At 47.0% G+C, this 12,619-nt stretch overlaps 1 protein-coding gene across 4 annotated transcripts in view; it reads right to left on the bottom strand.

Annotated features, from left to right (window-relative positions):
* Nucleotides 1-12,619, bottom strand: part of LOC129708531 (F-actin-uncapping protein LRRC16A-like) — a 301,981-nt gene that overhangs the window by 237,033 nt on the left and 52,329 nt on the right. For all 4 annotated transcript variants that reach the window (XM_055654335.1, XM_055654351.1, XM_055654347.1 and 1 more), the window contains exon 3: nucleotides 5,418-5,468. In XM_055654335.1, the coding sequence (XP_055510310.1) occupies nucleotides 5,418-5,468 (51 nt within the window). The remainder of the gene's footprint in view (nucleotides 1-5,417; nucleotides 5,469-12,619) is intronic.

The following is a 12,619-nucleotide window of genomic DNA, read 5'->3' as shown; positions in this document are numbered from 1 at the left end:
CTCCAACTGACAATTTGAACTTTTCTGAGCATTCGGGTGCGGGTACCATCGAGAGACTCCCACTTTTTAAGAAAGGCAAGAGATTGAAAACAGGGAATTATAGACCAGTTAGCCTGACATCGGTGGTGGGGAAGATGCTGGAATCAATTATTATAGATGAGATAGTCGAACATTTGGATACCAGTAACAGGATCGGTCCAAGTCAGCATGGATTTACAAAGAGGAAATCATGCTTGACTAATCTTCTGGAATTTTTTGAAGATGTAACTAGGGAAATGGACAAGGGAGAGCCAGTGGATGTAGTGTACCTGGACTTTCAGAAAGCATTTGATAAGGTCCCACATAGGAGATTAGTGGGCAAAATTAGGGCACATGGTTTTGGGGGTAGAGTGCTGACATGGATAGAGAAGTGGTTGGCAGACAGGAAACAAAGAGTAGGGATTAATGGGTCCCTTTCAGAATGGCAGGCAGTGACTATGGGGTACAGCAAGGCTCGGTGCTGGGACCGCAGTTATTTACAATATACATCAATGATTTGGATGAAGGGATTCAAAGTAACATTAGCAAATTTGCAGATGACACAAAGCTGGGTGGCAGTGTGTACTGTGAGGAGGATGCTATGAGAATGCAGAGTGACTTGGACAGGTTGGGGGAGTGGGCAGATGCATGGCAGATGAAGTTTTATGCGGATAAATGTGAGGTTATCCACTTTGGTAGCAAAAACAGGAAGGCAGATTGCTATCTCAATGGCTTCAAGTAGGGAAAAGGTGAAGTACAACGGGATCTGAGGGGTGCTTATACATCAGACTATGAAAGTAAGCATGCAGGTACAACAGGCAGTGAAGAGAGCGAATGGCATGTTGGCCTTTATAACAAGAGGAATCGAATATAGGAGCAAAGAGGTAATTCTGCAGTTGTACAGAGCCCTAGTGAGACCACACCTGGAGTATTGTGTGCAGTTTTGGTCCCTTAATTTGAGGGACATTCTTGCTATTGAAGGAGTGCAGAGTAGGTTTACAAGGTTAATTCCCGGGATGGCGGGACTGTCATAGGCTGAGAGAATGGAGCAGCTGGGCTTGTACACTCTGGAGTTTAGAAGGATGAGAGGTGATCTCACTGAAACATATAGATTTGTTAATGGTTTGGACATGCTAGAGGCAAGAAACATGTCCCCGATGTTGGGGGAGTCCAGAACCAGGGGCCACAGTTTAAGAATAAGGAGTAAGCCATTTAGAACAGACACAAGGAAACACTTTTTCTCACAGAGAGTGGCGAGTCTGTGGAATTCTCTGCCTCAGAGGGCGGTGGAGGCCAGTTCTCTGGATGCTTTTTTATTTATTTATTTGTTTGTTTATTATTTATTTTGAAGAGAGGGCTAGATAGGGCTCTTAAAGATAGCAGAGTCAGGGGATATGGGGAGAAGGCAGGAACGGGGTACTGATTTGGGATGATCAGCCATGAACACATTGAATGGTGGTGCTGGCTCGAAGGGCCGAATGGCCTACTCCTGCACCTATTGTCTATTGATATTTGGACAGTGCTCAAGTCCATGCCTCACACCCGTACAATTATATGGTCTCTGCAGTGGCATGGAAGAATCTCAGTTTGAGTCCCTTAGACATCTGAGACGTCCAGATTTCCCCCCATGTTATTGAGGGCTTTCCATGCGAGCGCTTTCCGGACCTTGATGTCATTCTCTGGGCGCTGCATCCTCGCTCCCAGGTGCTTGACGTCCTCCACTTTATTGAGAGATGCTCCGCCACCGGTCTTGAGAAGCTCATGATCACCGACGTTTGAACTCCGTCTTCTTGGCATTGAGGTGGAGGCCCGCTTTTTCCCACTCCGTCTCAACTCTGCCGAGCTGCTCCTGCGCATTCCCAATCTGGTCTGACAGCTAGACGATGTCACCAGCGAAGTCGTGGTCTGACAAGTTGACAGGCCCGACTCTTCTCGGACGCCTTGAGGCGATTGTGAAGCCGTGGTCCTCATGTTCCTTGAGCGCCGGCCTCATGGCATAATCAAGGACAATGATGAAGAGAAAGGGTGCCAGCGGGCCTCCCTGTGAGACCCCCGCGAGGATCTCAAACACTTAGCTCTCGCCATCCGCAGTGACAACCTTGGCCCTGGTGCCTAAATGCATATCCTCAATGGTTTGGGCCTGGACTCGCTGGAGTTTAGAAGGATGAGGGCGGGGATCTCATTGAAACCTATCGGATAATGAAAGGCCTGGATAGAGTGGACGTGGAGAGGATGTTTCCAGTAATGGGAGAGTCCAGAATTAGAGGGCACAGCCTCAGAATACAAGGACGTACCTTTAGAATAGATATGCAGAGACATTTATTCATACAGAGGATGGACAATCTCTGGAATGCTTTGCCACAGGTGGCTGTGAAGGCCAAGACGGTGGATATTTCTAATGCAGAGATTGATAGGATCTTGACCAGAATGGGTGTCAGGGATTAAGAGGAGAAGGCAGGAGAATGGGGTTGAGAGGGAAAAATGGCGGAACAGACTTGATGGGTCGAATGGGCTAATTCTGTTCCTAGGTCTCATGGCCTTATATTTCCGATTTTGACTGGCACAGGAACAACTTGCCAAAAGGCCTTCTTTCAGAGCTGTGTGTCATTGCTCAGCGCTGCCAACTCTCACGCATTTCACATAATTCTCACGCTGATCACAGAATTTGACGTCTTCAGTTGTCGCTGACAGGATCGTAGCTTGTCGTATCTGGACTAAGTTGACTTCGGTTGTCGTAGGTTGTCGCCTGTGTGATCGTAGGTTGTCGTAGGTGTGGTCGTAGGTGGACGTCCCAAGTCGCGAGAAATTGTGTCGCTGGTCGAAGTAGCTTGACGTCACCTAGGTGATAGCTTGTCGTAGACTTTGTCATAGGCTGGGTCCAGATTTCTCACTCTCAACTCTCACCCAATGTTGGCAGCCCTCCATTACTTAATTAATTAATCATGTGCGCTCAGTCTCATAGGATACATAGGCTCATCCCAGGAACTAACCCAGCTGAACTAACTCCAAGGAACATAATATGTAGTTTCAGTTTAGTTTATTATCACGTGTGCCGAGGTACAGTGCTTTTGTTGCATGCTAACCAGCCAGTGGAAGGACAATACATGATTAAAGATTTAGGTTTAGATTTGGATACGGGCCTTTTGGGAACTCAGTGTACGCTGACCATTGAGCACCCATTCCCACTAGCTCCATGTGTTCCCACTTTTACATCCACTCCCGACATACACACCAGGGACAATTTACAGAAGCCAATCAGACTTATGCCCCTGTCTCACTTAGGAAACCTGAACGGAAACCTCTGGAGACTTTGCCCCCCACCCAAGGTTTTCATGTTTCCCGGAGGTTGCAGGTGGTTGCCGGAGGTTACAGGTAGTGGAAGCAGGTAGGCTGACAAAAACCTCCGGGAACCTCCGGGAACCGCACGGAAACCTTCGGTGGGGCGCAAAGTCTCCAGAGGTTTCCGTTCAGGTTTCCTAAGTGGGACAGGGGCATAACAAACCCGCTCGTGTTTGGGATGGGGGAGGAAACCGGAAGGCCAGGACGAAACCCACACGGTCACGGGGAGAACGTGCAAACTCCACATGGACAGCACCCAAGGCCAAGATCGAACCCGGGTCTTTGGCACTGTGAGGGGGCAACTCTACCAGATGCGCCAGTGGAATATACATTGATATCGTTTGGAGTTTGTTCGTTTTCCCCTTGACCGCGTGGGTTTTCTCCGGGTGCTCAAGTTTCCTCCCACACCCCAAAGACGTACAAGTTTGTAGGTTAATTGGCTTTGGTAAATTTGTTAAAATGTCCCTAGTGTATGGGATAGTGCTAGTATACGAGGTGATCGCTGGTCGGTGCGGCCTCGGTGGGCCGAAGGGCCTGTTTCCACACTGTATCTTTAAAATTAAAGCTAAATACTCTTAATCCCTTTCGTACATCTGTCAACTTTGTGAACAGCCTTGATCGAATGGTTGGAGTAGACTTGATGGGCCGAATGGCTGAATTCTGCTCCTATGACTTATGAACAAAAATTAATCATAATCATAGGTCATAGAGTGATACAGCATGGAAACAGGCCCTTCGGCCCAACTTGCCCACACCGGTCAACATGTCGCAGCTACACTAGTCCCACCAGCCTGCGTTTGGCCCATATCCCTTCCAACCTGTCCTATCCATGTACCTGTTTTCTAGCTGTTTCTTCAATGTTGCAATAGTACCTTCCTCAACTATCTCCTCTGGCAGCTCGATCCATACATCTACAACATTTTTGTGTGAAAATGTTACCCCTCAGATTCCCAATTAAATCTTCCCCCCTTTCATTGAAGGTAGCCTAGCATGCAGGTGCAGCAGGCAGTAACCTGAGCGACCCGGGGTATGTTAGATTTTCATTGCAAAAGGATCACCATATAGGGGCAGGGAGGTTCTACGGAGCGTGGTACAGGGTCTTGGTGACTCACACCTGGAGTATTGCGTACAGCTTTGGTCTCCAAATCTGAGGAAGGACATTATTGCCATAGAGGGAGTGCAGAGACGGTTCACCAGACTGATTCCTGGGATGTCCGGACGCGACTTCTCCAGCCCGTATCGCGGGGATGGAAGACTTGGTTTATACTCTCTAGAATTTAGGAGATTGAGAGGGGATCTTATAGGAACTTACAAAATTCTTAAGGGGTTGGACAGGCTAGATGCGGGAAGATTGTTCCCGATGTTGAGGATGTCCAGAACAAGGGGTCACAGTTTAAGGATAAGGGGGAAATCTTTTAGGACCGAGATGAGGAAAACATTTTTCACACAGAGAATGGTGAATCTCTGGAATTCTCTGCCACAGAAGGTAGTTGAGGCCAATTCATTTGGCTATATTTAAGAGGGAGTTAGATGTGGCCCTTGTGGCTAAGGGGATCATTTCGTTTGAGTCTCACTGGGGCTCAAATGACAATAAATTTGTATTGTATTGTATTGTATTGTATTGTTTCTTCAATTTTGCAATAGTACCTGCCTCAACTATCTCCTCTGGCAGCTCGTTCCATACACCTACCACACTTTTGTGTGAAAATGTTACCCCTCAGATTCCCAATTAAATCTTCCTCCCTTTCATCATAAACCTATGTCCTCTGGTCTTCGATTCACCTACTCTGGGCCAAAGACTCTGCGCGTCTACCCGACCTATTCCTCTCATGATTTTGTACACCTCTATAAGATCACCCCTCATCCTCCTCCAACGAGTCCCAGCCTACTCAACCTCTCCCTGTAGCTCAGGCCCTCTAGCCCAGGTAACATCCTCGTAAATCTTCTCGGTGCCCTTTCCAGCTTGAGAATGTCGTTAAATTAAGTTAACTCCTCACTTCTCAATACATTCCACATACCATGAGGGAGAGCCACAAGAAAGATAAGTAGTTTCATTCTACCTTGGTGGGGATCCGTGCAGCCAACAGGAAGACTCGACACGATGTTAATACCTGTGGGGTTAAAAAGGATTTAAGATTAGGTCATTGTTATTGGAATATCTGGCTTTCATTGTGTACATGAGAATCATGGCTTTTTTCGTGGACTTTTGACCACAGCACAATGGAAAGCACAATCAGGAGAGAGCAAACACCACAGTCTGCAGCATTTATGTAATGCACCCATTCCTTCTCTCCAGAGATGCTGCCTGTCCTGCTGAGTTACTCCAGCACTCACTCCATGAGCACTCTGCTGCCCAGAAACGGCTCAGCTCCAGCAGCTTCCTGGCCACCACTGAAGTACTGGAGACCACCCCAACTGATGCCAGGATTACTGAATGGCAGAACCAGTGGAACAGCCAGCCAAGCCAATGGATGGAGAGAGGCATCACCCCAGCCACGATCAACCTTGGGCTGTCTGGTGTCCATGAAGAAATGGAAAATAACAACTTCCGATACATGTGTGTGTGTCAAATCACAAACCATGGAACACATCATAAGATGTAGCCAAGCTCCACAATGTACCGAAGATGACCTGGCCGAACCAAATGCCGCTGCGCTCGCCTGCGCCAACCACCGGAAAGACGTAGCAATGTTACAAAATTTTGAGATTTAAAAAATCAAGTCTGCAATTTATCCCATCAGATAAAGCATAAAAATAAGTTTAATTTGACACCCAATTCACTTTCATATCTCAAGTAATAAAAAAGTTATGGCCATTTTCACACTCGGAAATTAGCATCTTGTTCCCTATTGATTTTCTATGGACATAACAAAAAAGCTGTGATCATGGACAGTCAAAAGCCCATAACCTTCTTAAAAATTAAGGGAACTGAATGAAATGTTCAGTTATCATAGATTGAACCATTCTGAAACAAATATAAAATAATCTTACTTGGATGACCTGAAATTAACGCATATAATTAGTTAGTTACCCAATTGTAGCTAATTTCAAACTTCAATTACTAGATCTAAACATCTATCCATTTCTTAATAAATGATTAACATTTTTAAATAGCCTAAGTGTCCAAATAATATTCACAAATAATTCACAATAAAACATGATTTTTAAATCTCATTTACATCAATTTATAGGCCAAATGGAAGGAATTTAGTGTTCAATTGCTGTAAATTAAAGTCCATTTTAAATCAGCTTTCTAGTGGGATCCCATGAACGCGCTGGTTTAGAACGTTCACATTGCGCTGGATTTGTGCCCTCAAATGCCCAGAAAAATACTGCGGGATATAAAGAGCCCAAAATGAGCTACTCGCTATCGAAAACTTTATATACAGGGTTCTTAAGAAGCCCCTTTTAATGTAAAAATAAGGTACATACCTTTAATTGTTTGCTTTATAAAACCCTGGGGCTGCGAGAGGTCGCGGGTTTAGAGAGTGATTTTAAAACTACTATAACTATTATACAAGGCCATAAAAACTAATAATACCTTTTGCGACGGGGTCTTTCAGCGATTTTTCGTTAATGATTTACTAGGCTGAACATTTTCGATTGCAACAGCCTAGTAAAAATCGCGTTTTAAACCAGCCCCTCAAAACAGCGCCAAAATCACACACACGGGGCTGGGACAGATTCTCAATGACGATTCAGGTAGGTTTTGTAACATACCTAAGACGTGATATAGAAGATGGCTAGACACGAGGAAAAAAAACTCCAGCATTTTGTTTCTATCCTCTGGCAAAGAGAAGTTCCTGCAATCCAACTGGTTTACATAGGATAACCCCATCGACCCGTTACCAACCTGGAGTACCTACTTCCCTCTAAAAAACTAAAGGCGCAAAGTGCTGGAGAAACTCAGCGGGTCAGGCAGCATCTCTGGAGAGCATGGATCGGCGACGTTCCGGGTCAGGACTCTTGGTGAGTCTCAACCAGAAATCTAAAGATGGAGCCTGTCTTACTGAGTTACTCCAGCACTTTGTATCTTTTTTTTATAGCAAATTAGCATCTGCAGTTCCACATGTCTTCTTGGCTCCAAGTCAGCTGTATTCCCTGGAAAACTATAGTAGGAACATTGACAGTACACCAGGTCATAAGTTCATAAGTGATAGTAGTGGAAATGGGCCATTCAGCCCATCAAGTCTACTCCTATCCCTTATGACCTTATGACAAACAGCTAACAATGGCCTGTTTCCTATATCATCGTTATGTCTTTGCATATCTTTCATTCATTGTTCTTTATCTCTCTACATCACCGTCTATATCTCTCGTTTCCCTTTTCCCTTGACTTTCAGTGTGAAGAAGGGTCTCGACCTGAAACGTCACCCGTTCCTTCTCCCCAGAGACGCTGCCTGTCCCATTGAGTTACTCCAGCATTTTGTTTCTATCCTCTGGCAAGGAAAAGTTCCTGCAATCCAACTGGTTTACATAGGATAACCCCATTGACTTTGTTACCAACCTGGAGTATCTTCTTCCCTCTAAAAAACTAAAGGCGCAAAATGCTGGAGTAACTCAGCGGGTCAGGCAGCCTCCCTGGAGAACATGGATAGGTGACGTTTCACAGAGTGCTGGAGTAACTCAGAGGGTCAGGCAGCCTCCCTGGAGAACATGGATAGGTGACGTTTCACAGAGTGCTGGAGTAACTCAGTGGGTCCGGCAGCATCTCTGGAGAACATGGATCTGTGATGTTCCAGGTCAGGACTCTTCGTTAGTCTCGACCCGAAATCCGGAGATGGTGCCTGTCTTACTGAGTTACTCCAGCACTTTGTGTCTTTTTTTATTTTTAGTAAATGAGCATCTGCAGTTCTATGTGTCTTCTTGCCTCTAAGTCAGCTGTTTTCCCTGGAAAACTATAGCAGTAAACGTAGGAAAACGTAGCCAGTTACACCAGGTCATAAGTTCATAAGTGATACGAGTGGTACATGCTCTCCACATCCACTCTATCCAAGCCCTTCACTATGGTAATTGCATTAATCTGACACTCCAATCTATTTTCTAGTAGCACCATTTATATCGCTAATGGTTTCCTGTTCTTGCAAGTTATGTTTGTTATTCTTGTGAAAGCACACCCAAAAACCTCTCAACAAGAAATCTTCCCAATCTTTTGCCCAGTTTGTTTCTATTTCACCACTCACATCAAAATGTGTAAGTTAACGTTTTTTTGCCCCTTGATCAATTTAGTTTAGAGATACAGCGCGGAAACAGGCTCTTTGGCCCACCAAGTCAGCGATGCCCGCGCACTAACACCTGTCCTACACGCACTAGGGACAATTTACACGTACACCGAAGCCAATTCACCGACAAGCCTGTAACGTCTTTGGAACGCGGGAGGAAACCGGAGATCTTGGAGAAAACCCACGCGGATCATGGGGAGAACGTACAAACTCCGTACAGACAGCGCCCGTAGTCGGGATCGAAACCGGGTCACAGTTGTTGCAAGCGCTGTAAGGCAGCAAATCAACCGCAGCGCCACCGCGTCACCATAACATGTTTATTTTGCTGCTTTCTTACCTGTAGGAGCCGTTTAGGTTTGGGCTAGCTACACTTGGCATAGATTATTATTTTGTCTACATATTTCCTGAAGGATTATTTTGAACACTTGGTGGGGGGGGGGGGGGGGGGGGGGGGGGGCTCTTGATGCTTTGTACGATGTTACACATAGCGTAGTCACGGGGAGTGGCCAGATCAGACCATGCAAGGGAGAGAGAGTACACAGTCCTTACCAGATGAGAGAGAATGGGAGGTTACAGCTTGTACGAGAATAAGGAGTACATGGTATGAATCATTGCTTTGTTTGTACAACTACTTCTATAAAGAATCCATTAAACTGGAAATAACGACTGGAAGAGTCGTTCTTTCGTAATCTGCGTAAATTCACTCCGACCTGCCTGAGTAGTAATGGCAACGTGGAGATCGACATTGGAAAAGTTTGATATTGCAATTACATTACCCATTCCTTTGACCTTTCTGTATTCCTCTGGGTCCCTGGTAAATTCTCTTCATTATTTAGTGCTCTCGGGCATTGTTGAATTACGAGCAAATGTGGCTACATATGCAGGATCCTTTTTCAGATGGTAAACCGTTTCACATAACACTGTACACTCAGCCTGTGTTGAGCTTACGAACCCAGTAAATCAAATCATATGCACAAGCACATCAAATAGTGCAAAAGGGAAAATAAACATATGACTGTCATATGCTGAGAGAATGGAGCGGCTGGGCTTGTACACTCTGGAATTTAAAAGGATGAGAGGTGATCTATTGAAACATACAAGATTATTAAAGGTTTGGACACGCTAGGGGCAGGAAACATGTTCCCGATGTTGGGGGAGTCCAGAATCAGGGGCCACAGTTTAAGAATAAGGGGTAGGCCATTTAGAACGGAGATGAGGAAAAACTTTTTCACACAGAGAGTTGTGAATGTGTGGATTTCTCTGCCTCTGAAGGCAGTGGAGGCCGATTCTCTGGATGCGTTCAAGAGAGAGTTTGATAGAGCTCTTCAAGATAGCGGAGTCAGGGGAAATGGGGAGAAGGCAGGAACGGGGTACTGATTGTGGATGATCAGCCATGATCACATTGCATAGCGGTGCTGACTCAAAGGGCCGAATGGCCTAATCCTGCACCTATTGTCTATTGTCTATAGGTAGAAATAAAGAACTGCAGGTGCTGGTAGGTACACAATAGGACACAGAGTGCCGGAGTATCTCAGCGGGTCAGGCAGCATCTCTGGAGAACATGGATAGGTGATGTTTTGTGTCCAGACTCTTCTTGCAGCTACAGGGAAAGTACAGGTTAAAAAAAATGTGCAAGGGCTGCAACAAGGCAGCATGGTGGCACAGCGGGTTGAGTTGCTGCCTCACAGCGCAAGTGACCCTGGTTCAATCCTGACTACGGGTGCTGTCTGTACGGAGTTTGTACGTTCGCCCCGTGACCTGCGTGGGTTTCCCCTGAGTTCTCCGGTTCCCTTCCACACTCCAAAGACGGGCAGGTTTGTAGGTTAATTGGCTTTGGTAAAATGGTAAATTGTCCGGGGTGTGTTTGGGATAAGTGTAAGTGTGCTGGGATTGCTGGTCGACCCACGCGGACTCGGTGGGCTGAAGGGCCTGCTTCCGTTAAACAAAACTAAAAACTAACCGAAACATCATTCACCTTGTAGCTTAGGCGGGGCACTGGGTGGCATGGTGGCGCAGCGGGTAGAGCTGCTGCCTCACAGTGCCAGAGACCTGTATTGTATTGTATTCAAATTTATTGTCATTGTCTCAATTTGAGACAACAAAATGAATTTCCCTTACAGGCAGTATCATAAAAAAAAACCACCAAAAAAATAAATAAATAATAAATAAATAATAAAGCATATTAAAAAATAAAATTGAAATTGAATTAAAAAAAAGCACAAACACAGAAAGTCCACAACACAACATAACATAAATGGCACCAAGGTGAGGATGGCACCATAGTCCAGCCAGCCTCCCCTCCGTGTTCATCTGTGGTCGGGGCCTTCCGAGCACCTGCAGTCGCCGCCCCGGGTGGCCCGATGTTCAGGCCCTCACGCCGGGCTGGTGGAACGCCGACACCGAACCCCGACGGTGAGCATCCTCCTCCTCAGCGGCCCGGACCTCCTGATCAGCCGCCTCCCGCTGCCGGAGTCTGCAGCTCCTGAGTCCGCAGGCCGAGCCGGGCAGAGTCGCAGGACCCCGCGCTGTCCATCAGCGCCGCCCGCGTTGGGAGCTCCGCAAACCGCAGCTCCATGATGTCGGTGCAGCAGGTCCAGCACTCCGGGCTCCAGACGGTGACCCCCAGTAAGGCATCGCCAGCCCCGCGATGTTCCAGCGCTGTCCCGCCGCTGCTGGAGCTCCGGTCGATCCCGGCAGGAAAGGCCGCGCCAATCCAGGTAGGTAGGCCGCTGTGGGGGGGGGGGGGGGGGGGCGAGGACGCGACTCGAATAATAGTCGCGTCCTCACCAGGAAGCGGCTGAAGGACGGTATCCCCCGCACCGTGCCCTCTTCCCCCACATAAAAACACAAAAAAAACACAAAAAAACACACTTTTACATAACTAAATAAACAAAAAAACAAAAAGATACCGGGCTGTAGGTGGAGGCTGCTGGCACCAGCGCCACCGGAAGTACAACACTAAGAATTCCATCCTGACTACAGTTGCTGTCTGTGCAGTTTGTACGTGCTCCCTGTGACCGCATAGGTTTTCTCCGGGTGCTCCGGTTTTCTCCTACTCTCCAAAGAAACGTGCAGGTTTGTAGGATAGCCTCTGTAAATTGCCCCTAGTGTGTACTATACAAACGTGAGGTAACATAGAACTAGTAATCCATGGTCAGCGTGGTCTCAGTGGGCCGAAGGGCCTTTTGTCACGCTGGATCTCTAAATTAAATAAAAAATGTAGGGCAAGCATTCAGAAACCTTTTTCTCATGGTGGAGATACCAAAGACTAGAGAACTTAGCTTTAAGCCAGGGATGGGCAACCTTGTTCTGCATAGGGGCCGGGACACACGCCTGTGAGCGGATGGCGGGCCACATCTATCACGTGTATACATGGATCCCACCCCCATCCCGCCACGGAGGTCAGGCATCAAATCACGTGTTCACACAAGGTGGACAAAAATGCTGGAGAAACTCAGCGGGTGAGGCAGCCTCATACAATCCTTGCATGTCTCCACCCGCTGAGTTTCTCCAGCATTTTTTCTCTACCGTCGATTTTTCCAGCATCTGCAGTTCTTTCTCAAACATGTTCACAGAAAGTGCGCGGGCCGGATGATTACGGGGGGAAAAAATCCGCCTGCGGGGCAGATGATTTCGGGTTACGGGCCGCAGGTTGCCGACCCTTGCTTTAAGCGGAGCGGGGCAAAGTTTAAAGGGAATGTGCGTTGCAGGTTTTGCACAGTGGTGGGTGCCAGGAACGTGGTGGTGGTAGCAATAGAGAGCTATGGATCATGTGCAGGCAGAGGAGACCGGTTTACCCTGGAATCCATGTTCAGCACAGACATTGTGGGCCGAACGGCCTGTTACTGTACTGCATTCTTGTCTACGTTCTGTTCGACATGAAGGAAGCGGGCCAGATTTCGACAGTGGAAGATACAATACGATAGAACTCTGATTACTCCCCAGGGGGCAAACTCTCTTCTTCACACAGAGAGTTGTGAGTCTGTGGAATTCTCTGCCTCAGAGGCCGGTTCCCTGGATACTTTCACGAGAGAGCCAGA

The sequence above is a fragment of the Leucoraja erinacea genome, chromosome 2, assembly GCF_028641065.1.
Source record: "Leucoraja erinacea ecotype New England chromosome 2, Leri_hhj_1, whole genome shotgun sequence".
Taxonomy (NCBI): domain Eukaryota; kingdom Metazoa; phylum Chordata; class Chondrichthyes; order Rajiformes; family Rajidae; genus Leucoraja; species Leucoraja erinaceus.
The sequence above is the reverse complement of the archived record's forward strand: the minus strand, read 5'-3'. Positions and strand labels throughout refer to the sequence as shown.